The sequence below is a fragment of the Clupea harengus genome, chromosome 9 (genome assembly GCF_900700415.2).
Source record: "Clupea harengus chromosome 9, Ch_v2.0.2, whole genome shotgun sequence".
NCBI classification, from domain to species: Eukaryota; Metazoa; Chordata; class Actinopteri; order Clupeiformes; family Clupeidae; genus Clupea; species Clupea harengus.
In genome coordinates this window covers 9,438,461-9,449,550 of record NC_045160.1, presented here as the reverse complement: position 1 = coordinate 9,449,550, position 11,090 = coordinate 9,438,461, and the positions used below count along the sequence as shown (strand labels likewise).

The following is an 11,090-nucleotide window of genomic DNA, read 5'->3' as shown; positions in this document are numbered from 1 at the left end:
CAGCTGACCTTGCCATGACACGTTGAACGAGCGCCCAGTGAGGTAAGATTCAAACCAGGAGTGTGGCCTGCCAGAAATGCCCATACTTAACAGTGTAGACAGAAGAATGCGGTGGTTGACTGTGTCAAAAGCAGCTGATAGGTCAAGCAGGATGAGAACCGAGGATTGAGCTGCTGCTCTAGCTGTTTTAAAGGCCTCTATCACAGACAACAGGGCTGTTTTGGTGGAGTGACCGCTTTTGAATCCAGACTGGTTTGGATCGAGGAGATTGTTCCTTGACAGGAACTCTGTGACCTGTTTGAAAGCTGCCCTCTCAATGGTTTTGGATAGGAGCGTGAGAAGTGAGACCGGCCGATAGTTTTCCACCTGAGTGGGATCGAGAGATGGCTTCTTGAGCAGTGGTGTTACCCGAGCCACTTTGAGTGAAGAAGGAAATGTTCCAGAAGTAAATTAAGCATTAATCACCTGTGTGATTGCCTGTAAGACGGTAGGTGATATGGCTTGAAGGACGTTGGATGGTATGGGATCCAACGGGCATGTAGTAGGACGGCTACCTGTTAGGATTTTGGAGACCTCACTCTCAGTTTAATTAGCTACATTAGCATAATATTCAGCTATCTACACGTCAATATATAATATATTTTATGAATTAGATTTATATTTAAGTTTTAGCAGAATGTGTCTCACACTCGACTGAATGAAACTGCAAAATCTAAATTTGTGGCGTGTTAATTCCAAGATAAAGCAAACTAAAAGGAGAGTGCATCAAAAAATTATAATTTTTTCACCCGTTACACATTGATTGGTTGTTAGCAATAGTTCATTTTGGCATATTGTGTATGGACCTAAATCCTTGCAGAGCCGGTCTGAACTCTTTGGACTATAAGACATGGCAGCTATATCTTTGGCAATTGATTTCATTGGACAGCATAGAGGATGACCACTGTACTTTTCATATTTTCGTTCATGAATTGACATTAAGTATCCATATGAGGTACAACTTCAATATAATTTCAGTCCCTGAATACTTTACATAGGACTACAACCAATACAATCAATCTTTAACTTTTCTATTTTTATACCTTAAAATACATGTTCTAAGCATTCACCACTGGACATGCTTTATTGATATGTTATTGATCTGACTGTCATTTCTCTTTGTGCAGTTTCATAATGATTAACTGACTGAAGTATCAATTGCTTTGCATTTATTTCAATTTACACGTCACAAAATTCACGGTTGATTTCCTCCAAACTTGATTTTCTGTTAATACACGTCTCCGAAATGTTAGTGAAACATTGTCTGAACATGTACATGGATTGTACTGGCATGCAGCACTGAAGTGGATCAGCGGGGCGTGGCAATGAGTTGGTAATGAGCAGGAAGTGGATCAGTGGGGCGTGGCAATGAGTTGGTACTGAGCAGGAAGTGGATCAGCGGGGCGTGGCAATGAGTTGGTACTGAGCAGGAAGTTGGACAAAGCTGCTGCACTCAGGCTCTGTGTCCAGATGGGATGGTCCTCCAGGGGTGCTGAGGTGGAACTGCTGCACAATGGACACCAGGAAGAGCAGGAGCTCCATCCGCGCCAGAGACTCACCCACACACGCCCGCTTACCTGGCACACACACAAACACACACACCCGCTTACCTGACAGAAAAACAAACTATTACCTGTGGTGCACATAAGCAACACAATCATTTTCAAGGCTTGGCAAGAAACTGTGGCACATGGGAGTATGAGGTTTCCTTTAAATAGTCAATGTCCTTTAAATAGTCAATGTCCTTTAAATAGTAACTGTCCTTTAAATAGTCAAAGTCCTTTAAATAGTCACTGTCCTTTAAATAGTCAAAGTCCTTGAAATAGTCAATGTCCTTTAAATAGTCAAAGTCCTTTAAATAGTCAATGTTAAATAGTCAATGTCCTTTAAATCGTCAATGTCCTTTAAATAGCCAAAGTCCTTTAAATAGTCACTGTCCTTTAAATAGTCAATGTCCTTTAAATAGTCAATGTCCTTTAAATAGCCAAAGCCCTTTAAATAGTCAATGTCCTTTAAATAGTCAATGTTAAATAGTCAAAGTCCTTTAAATAGCCAATGTCCTTTAAATAGTCAATGTCCTTTAAATAGTAACTGTCCTTTAAATAGTCAAAGTCCTTTAAATAGTCACTGTCCTTTAAATAGTCAATGTCCTTTAAATAGTCAATGTCTAAATAGTCAATGTCCTTTAAATAGTCAATGTCTAAATAGTCAATGTCCTTTAAATAGTCAATGTCCTTTAAATAGTCAATGTCTAAATAGTCAATGTCCTTTAAATAGTCAATGCAAAGACACTTAAATGAGAAAGGAGAGTGTGGGGGGAGCATTGTAGTTGGCACATCTTGCTGAGAGGATGGTTACTTCTGGAGTGTTATCTGCTGCTGGTTAATTGCTGTTGTTGTTTGATGTCGTTGCTTTTAAGTCTTTTTGTTTGTTATTTCTGCGGGACTTCACTACTTTTGCACACAGCAGATAAATCTGCACTATTTCCACATGGCTTGCTGTGGTCATTCACCACCAACACCAGCGTATCCTTGGCGTGACCATACTAAAGTGGAGGTGGGCTGCAAGGCTTGACATCACAGAAATGTTAATACTTAATTTTAATTTCCCCTCTCATTAAACTCCTGTAGTATGTTCTCAGTAACCATCAAACAGATGAATATCGGCTAAATGCAGCAGTCAATACTCATCACACAGTTTGTGTTTGCCAAACCTATGTTCTTTTAATATTCATCACACAGTTTGTGTTTGCCAAACCTATGTTCATTAAATACTCATCACACAGTTTGTGTTTGCCAAACCTATGTTCTTTCAATACTCATCACACAGTTTGTGTATGCCAAACCTATGTTCCTAATGTATGCACATTTCTTCAAGAGAAAGTCACAGGTGTCCTTGCAGTTGCAGAATATGACATCAGAGTTGCATTGTTGCTCTTCCTACCTGCAGAGAAAGGAAGGAAGGCTGGGTTCTTCTTGAAGTTGCCATTGTGATCCAGGAAGTTCTCTGGGTTAAAATTCCAGGCATCCTCCCATTGGTCCTCATCCCTGAGCACAGAGTGCAGCATGGGAATGATCACGGTGTCCTGCAAGGGGTCAGAGGTCATGGATCAGGAAGTGTGTGAACACTGTTCTTCTCTCTCTCTAAAGGAATTTTCAGAATTATGAACTATGAAAGTGATCGATTGATTTGGTTATCTCAGTAGTCCATCAGTAGGTTCAACGACCATTTAGAATACATATCATTTAAAGGTACATTATGTAGTTCTTGGTGGCATCTATTAGTAGAAATGCAATATAGTATTAATATTGTATTCATATTTATGTTTTCATTAGTGTTTGCCTGTAACAATGAATCATTGTTTTCGCTAGCTTAAAATGAGCCGGTCGTATCTACATATGGAGCGGTCCTCTTCCACGGAGTCCGCCATGTTTGACGGCCACCGTAGCTACTCGCACATGCTTGGAACGGGAAGGGTACTCAGCTTGTTGCATTTCAGCAACTTCACCACTAGATGCCGCTAAAAACTCCACACTGCATCTTTAATGATTAGAGCTTGATTCAACATGATATAATACAATAATGTTACCATAATGCAAAGTGAAATAAAGAGAAGAGTAGCATTTAGGAGCTGACTAGCTGACCCACCTTAGGAATGGCATAGCCCCTGAATGAGATGTCTTTGGTGGCGTAGTGGGGAACGCTGAGGGGAGCAAAGTCCATGTAACGCTGAACTTCATGGATGACAGCATCAGTGAAGGGGAGGGACTTCCTGTCCTCCATTTGTGGGATGCCATGTTGGCCAAGCACCGTGTCAATCTCCCTATGCATGTGCTCTGCAAAAATGAGGACAAAACAAGAGGATTGACTGTTCAATAACTGTTCAGTAACACTTGTATGCATGCATACATTCACGTGCATGTGACTGTGTGTGTTTGCATCCAGGTATAAATAGGTGCCTAGTCCTACCTTGAATATCTGGGTGCTTGATAAGCAACATGAAGGCATATCGGATGGTAGTGCTGGTGGACTCAGTTCCAGCCATAAAGAGATTGAGGACCGTTGCTATCATGTTATCATAGGTGAACTCAGACGCAGGCTGCTCCTTCATCTAACAGGAGGTCAAAGGCCATAACATGAGTGGGCAGGGGAAAAGGTTGTGCTTGGGCAACTAGACGAAAGCAAAACATGAGAAAGCCGTGTGCTGTAGTGATTAGTGAATGATAGCTCCTGCAGTTTTGATTATATGATACTGAGAAATGTTCTACGTCTAGAGATGTCTAACTGTAAATCTCTGTTTTGGTGTTAGATCCCATGTGAGATGATGCCTAGAATGGTTTGGGCTACACAAGTAGAATATTTGAATCAACATCATGTACAGATTAACAACATGTCTATCAGCAATAGCCTGCCACCTTGTTCCCAGAAGCTGACCTGGTTGAGTCTGATGAGGAAACAGTCAATGTAGTCTCGGGGGTTGTCTGGGTCCAGTGTCTCCTTATGCTGGTGGATCCTCTCTGTGATAAAGGCCCTAAGCTCCTCTATCTGGCTGAAGACAGTGTGATGGGGGCCAGGTAGGTGATCCATCAGCTTGGGGAACAGGTTGTAAAACTTTGGGGGGAGAAGGACAGGAGTAGACTTGTTGAGATAATTGGCTGTCGTCTTTTCTGAGATTAAACATTGGTTGATAAATCAGTGATTTGTTGAGATTGTTGTTCTCATCTAACAGAAATCAGAATGTTAGAATAATGATGAATAAGGTTTTATTACGACTGCCCCTACTTCAAAAACAAATCTTGGTTGAATTCTGAGTCCTAGCCCTTTCATCTTGCAATACTACTACGAATAATATTGTAGGAATAGTAGTAGTAGTAGTAGTTGTAGTAGTACTTGTAGTAGTAGTAGGAGGAGGATAAGAACGAGGAGTAGTAGCAGCAGCATCAGTAGTAGTGGCTTTACCTGCCCCAAGGGGCTGCTCCCAAAGCGTAGTGTGGCTGAGATGATGTGCAGGAGACGCAGGAAGCTGGTGTCGTCGTAGTTGAAGCGCTGTCCAAACACCAGGGCACAAATCACATTGGACACGGCGCGGCTCAGGAAGAATGTGGGGTTGAACGGAGTTGCTGGGAAAATATGGTGGGAATTCAAATGATGCATTTCTTGCCGTCTTATGTCCAGTAACTGGTTAGCTTACATATCTGCTTTTGCACTAGGCACTGCCTTGTATTGTGACACTGAAAAAAAACACAAATGCATGCAAACAGATCACAGTCACAACTGTGCGTATGCACACACACACGCACACACACACACACACACACACACTCACTTACCCTTGGTTTCTCTCATACTCTCCAGCAGATGTCGGCTCTCCTCCTGAATCCACTGCTCCATCCTCTTGCGGCCCATCCCAAAGTCTCTGAGCGTGCTCAGTGTGAAGCGTCTCAGCTGGCGCCAGCGCTCACCGTTACTGATGGCCAAACCTGAGCATGATCATCAGACACAGACCTGAACATCATCATCATCATCACACACAGACCTGAGCATGATCATCGGACACAGACCTGAACATCATCATCGCACACAGACCTGAGCATGATCATCGGACACAGACCTGAACATCATCATCGCACACAGACCTGAGCATGATCATCGCACACAGACCTGAGCATGATCATCAGACACAGACCTGAGCATGATCATCATCGGACACAGACCTGAGCATCATCATCATCAAACACAGACCTGAACATCATCATCATCGGACAAAGACCTGAGCATGATCATCAGACACAGACCTGAACATCATCATCATCGGACACAGACCTGAGCATGATCATCATCGGACACAGACCTGAGCATGATCATCATCGGACACAGACCTGAACATCATCATCATCGGACACAGACCTGAACATCATCATCATCGGACACAGACCTGAACATCATCATCATCGGACACAGACCTGAACATCATCATCATCGGACACAGACCTGAACATCATCATCGGACACAGACCTGAACATCATCATCATTCGACACAGACCTGAACATCATCATCATCATCGGACACAGACCTGAACATGATCATTATCGGACACAGACCTGAGCATCATCATCGCACACAGACCTGAACATCATCATCATCGGACACAGACCTGAGCATGATCATCGGACACAGACCTGAACATGATCATCAGACACAGCTTACTTAATTTTTTATGTACAGAGGAAATCCTAATGATATAACGAGAGGAACCTAAGCTGAAATGGAACGGGTCTCTTTACAGCAGACCTGGGCAAAGTGCGGCCCAAGGGCAATTTGCGGCCCGTTGCCTGTCCCTGTGCGGCCCGTGGAGGTCAATTGTAAATTAGGAATCAAACGTAAATACCTGTACTTATAATACGGGTAGATGAAATCAAGCATTCTGATTGGTTGAAAGGAGGTCACGGGGTGTACTGTATTGAGCCATACGCCCTGTTCGAATAGGCTTAAAATGCTCCCTTCCTTCCTTCCTTCCTTCCTTCCTATTAAGAGAGCAAGGACTGTTCGAAATGTCTTAAACCCTCTCTTCCTCTTTAGTAAGATACCTTGAAATACGTCACATAACGGTCATTTTTCAAGAGAGCATCTGAGCTGCCTTGCTGTCTTATGGCGGCAGGTATTACCCATAACTCTCTACGCCATTCCCTAACCGGAGACAAATTTAAAAAAAGATGGCGGATGAAATCGTCGAATTTCCACAAAAGTATTCACCGATGTACGTTTCTTTGCTTTTTTTGGTAATTTTTTTAAAAAGTTACCGAGAAATAAACAGTGTACTATGTACTTATGTCATGATTGGTTAACAAAAATAGTCTGTTTCGTTAGCGATGTATCCGTTAGCCAGGTCGCTAACAGTAGCTGCTAGCTAGCAAATAAGCACACACAGCATGATGACAAAGCGTCATGTTGCCGTACATCCTATCTTAATAGACTGTTCGAAATCAACGGTTTTTGAGATACCTTCCCCCGAAAGGACCTCTCTCGTCAGACACCTGTCCAACTAGAGATCAAGGATTAGACAGCTATCTAAGAATCCGAACACAACCATAATGTATTGTACAGCTGTTTACATTTACCTGAGCGTTCCATATCAGTGCGCACTCAAAGGTTGTGTTCGGATTCTTAGACAGTGTATGTAAACCGCATTGCCTATTGTGAAAATGTCTATATTTAGGTATTCATATATTATTACATTTCATTTATTCATTTCCTGCCTTCACTCATTCATTCATTCCACTCTGTGAATTGTGTTGCTTTCTGATCTCACCATATCCCCTGACGATTCTATTGAGGAACGGCACTGGTGCCCTTCCAGTGAAGTCTTCTGCCTGGTACACCAGCGCCTCCTTCACTGCCTGGTACCCACTCAGAACCACAAACCGTTTGGGCCCAAGGTGCACAGTCATGACCGGCCCATACTGCTTACTCCACTGGGGTGGGAAACAGGGTTCAAACACAAACAGGGTTCAAACACAAACACAAACACAAACAGGGTTCAAACACAAACACAAACAGGGTTCAAACACAAACAGGTTTCAAACACAAACAGGGTTCAAACACAAACAGGGTTCAAACACAAACACAAACAGGGTTCAAACACAAACACAAACACAAACAGGGTTCAAACACAAACACAAACAGGGTTCAAACACAAACACAAACAGGTTTCAAACACAAACAGGGTTCAAACACAAACAGGGTTCAAACACAAACAGGGTTCAAACACGAACACAAACAGGGTTCAAACACAAACACGAACACAAACAGGGTTCAAACACAAACACAAACACAAACAGGGTTCAAACACAAACACAAACACAAACAGGGTTCAAACACAAACACAAACAGGGTTCAAACACAAACACAAACAGGGTTCAAACGCAAACAGGGTTCAAACGCAAACAGGGTTCAAACACAAACAGGGTTCAAACACAAACACAAACAGAGTTCAAACACAAACACAAACAAGGTTCAAACACAAACACAAACAGGGTTTGATTTTCACTCTCTCTCTCTCATACACACACACACACATATATATACATATCATTCATTTTTAAAACCACACACACACCATATTCATAAGCTAGAGTATGTGCACGGAACTGCACCTCACCTTCATGAAGGTCTTGAAGGGGGCTCTCTTGTCCACTTGGGGCAGGTTTCCCAGCAGGGGTAGACCAGTGGGGCCTGGGGGCAGTGGAAGCCCCCGTCCCCCCCTCCTCCTCCAGACCAGGAGCAGCAGCAGCAGCAGCAGGAGCAGCACCAGGCCAGCCAACAGCAGCATGCTGGAGCTCCTCTCCACAGAGAGACAGGATATCTATTTTACTAGCTTCACTTTTGGGATACTTCCACTGTCTCTTGGTTTTCTTGTCTTAATTTCTCTCTCTACCTGTCTCCTTTTGTCTCTCTCTCTTGTATGTGTCTGTCTTAATCTAGTTCTCTATCTTTCTGTCTCTATCTGCCTCGTTCATCTCCTGCTGATCTAGAATGAATGTTACACATACGTATCTGTCTCTGCCCCCCTGCAGTTCTCTCTGAATTCTCCCTGTGTGTTGACAGTAGCTGATAAGGGCAGCAGCAGAATGAGCCAGAGGAGAAATGGGTTACAGGTGAGTTGGTTGACCTCACCACAGACTCAGTGTGACTCAGATCACATATGCCACTGCCATCACAACGTCCCTTCCAACCTCCTTGGCTTTCAACACCACAGCAAACAACGCAGAGGACACCAACCTCACAGAATCCACTGCGCTTCACAGAGCATGATAGAAGAGGGAACACACTTTTACCAGACAAGGATAAAGGACTTCAAATGACAACGCTAGAAGGAAAGATCCAGACTCCTCAAAGTTTCTGAGTCAATTTCCTTTATTATGGAGAATTGTTTGTTTAAGGCTCATTAGAAACTCTTGACCCACTGCACCCACCGCCACCGTACTGCCGTACACTTACTCTACCCCATACCCTATGCTAGCATTTATATGCAACATATATTATTGCCACCACCGACATGTTTTTCTGTTCCTACTCTCCTTACCCCTGTAACAGTAACCCTATGAGCACAGTGTATACCCACTAAGCTGTTTTTATATGTATTATGTATGTATGTATCATGTATATAGCACCTGGTCTGTATATATACTATCTACCAAATGCATGCTGTGTACAACACTTATTGTTTCCCTTCCCCTTCTGCCACACAACCTTACCCCATCCCCCCCTTCATATCTCCACCCGGCCGACCTCAAGCAGATTATGTGCTGTGGTTCTGCTTAAGGTTCCTTCCTGACTTACAGGGAGTTTTTCCTTGCCCCTGTCGCCATTGTGCTTGCACTAAGGGGGTCCAGGCTCTGGGCTCTGTAAACCTCCTTGAGACAAATGTATCGTTCTGGCGCTATAAAAATAAAATTGAATTTAATTGAATTGAATTGAATTGAATTGAATTGAACTTTGGAACCTTGCCTTAAAATGTACTAGTTCTACCAAGGCCAAGAAAGGCCACTGAACCCTGCTGTGTATGTGTGTGGGGCATAAATAGAAGTCAGCACATTAATGTTTGATAGGGATATTAATTCCATGTTATATATTTCAACATCTAAGGGCGTGGCCTATAAATCTCAAGGAAAGCATACTGATGTTTACAAAACACTGAAAACTCCTGTAGTACACTCATGTACACAAACAGACTAGCAAACATTCATCCATGGAAGCACAAATGGATACACAAATAATTTAGTTTAGACTGTGAGCATTAAAGCGGCATTCCGGAAGAATTTTTTTTTTTTTTCTACTGAGCTCCCCTTAAAGTCCCATGTCCCTATTCTATCCACCCCTTGATAATGCCTTATCACCTTTCAAGGATTAACAAACTATTGTGTCTACTGTTAGGACTTTCTAACAGTATGTGGTTATGGGGTGTTGGGGTGTTGGGGGAGGGAGGGGTCATCACATTATACCCACTACTGCAAACTAGACGACACCACTGCTTCTCTCTCTCCATCCCTCCCGGTCTTACCCTTGCTGGTTGGAGTGCTGGAAGAGGCAGGAGCAGCAGGACTTGTGCTGGTGGTCAGGCTGGAGGTAGGCCCTGAAGCCTGAGGCTTTCCTGAACTGTCTCCCCATAAACGAGAAGGGGACTCGGGTCTCGGGGTCTCAGTGCTGCTGGGTAAGACTAGGTCTATGGAGCTGACTGATCTAAAATGAGAGAGAGAGACAGATCTTTAACCATGTTCCTCCTGTGTCGTATGAAACCCCTGATAGTCTCCTCTCCTCTCACCTCAGACAGAATAGAACAGAGAGGGGAACTGAAGTTCACTGGGCTGGTGCTTTCTGGGGAACACATTTAGATGCGACCCACACCCCGTCTCAGGGGCCTCACCCCCACACAGCCAATCAGAGCAGAGAAAGGCGGGGTGGGAGGGGCTGAGTGTCTGGGGGAGAAAATGGTTGAATTTGATAACAAAAGTTTGAGAGTGTGTGTATCTGTGCACAAGTTTTGATACATTCCTCTCAGTGACCGCTCCCACAGATGTGACAGACTGACTGCAGAGGTGAGATGAGAGATACTCACTTTGTCTCCCTAGAGACAGGCTTAAGCATTGACCTCCAGCTGGTGGGGGCGGAATCATTTTCTAAACACACAAACAAACAAAGTCAGAGGCAAACGTTGCGACAGATTTGGTACTCGGTCTGACCACCAGCCCGAAAGACCGGGACAGGGGGCTTTGGGAGTTTTCCTGGAGGTGTTGAATTCTCCCGGAGGAGAAAAAAACAAAGAACATAGGGGGTTTGGCAGGTGGGACGAGTCCCTTCCCCAGCGCGCTAGCCTCATGTCGATAATGATCCTTCCGCAGGTTCACCTACGGAAACCTTGTTACGACTTTTACTTCCTCTAGATAGTCAAGTTTGATCGTCTTCTCGGCGCTCCGCCAGGACCTCACTAAACCATCCAATCGGTGGTAGCGATGGGCGGTGTGTACAAAGGGCACTCACACACAGCAAGTC

The 11,090-nt window shown here is 43.7% G+C and overlaps 1 protein-coding gene across 1 annotated transcript; it reads right to left on the bottom strand.

Annotated features, from left to right (window-relative positions):
- Positions 1 to 1,186: 1,186 nt before the first annotated feature.
- Positions 1,187 to 8,608, bottom strand: LOC105893894 (cytochrome P450 2A10-like). The gene is made up of 9 exons (XM_012820360.3): positions 8,200 to 8,608; positions 7,351 to 7,513; positions 5,370 to 5,519; positions 4,999 to 5,159; positions 4,474 to 4,650; positions 4,009 to 4,150; positions 3,688 to 3,875; positions 2,983 to 3,124; positions 1,187 to 1,616 (listed from the first exon to the last, which is right to left on the bottom strand). Exons 1-9 carry the CDS (start codon positions 8,368 to 8,370, stop codon positions 1,435 to 1,437), a joined length of 1,476 nt encoding a protein of 491 aa, XP_012675814.2. The 5' UTR covers positions 8,371 to 8,608; the 3' UTR covers positions 1,187 to 1,434.
- Positions 8,609 to 11,090: the final 2,482 nt, after the last annotated feature.

What these genes read in the sequence shown, in the direction of transcription:
- LOC105893894 (XM_012820360.3), bottom strand. Translation starts at nt 8,370, where the DNA reads ATGCTGCTGTTGGCTGGCCTGGTGCTGCTCCTGCTGCTGCTGCTGCTG. An exon ending in GGAGCAGCCCCTTGGGGCAG is followed by an intron (nt 4,651 to 4,998) that starts GTAAAGCCACTA and finishes CTCCCCCCAAAG; the next exon opens with TTTTACAACCTGTTCCCCAA. An exon ending in CAAGCACCCAGATATTCAAG is followed by an intron (nt 3,876 to 4,008) that starts GTAGGACTAGGC and finishes TCATTTTTGCAG; the next exon opens with AGCACATGCATAGGGAGATT.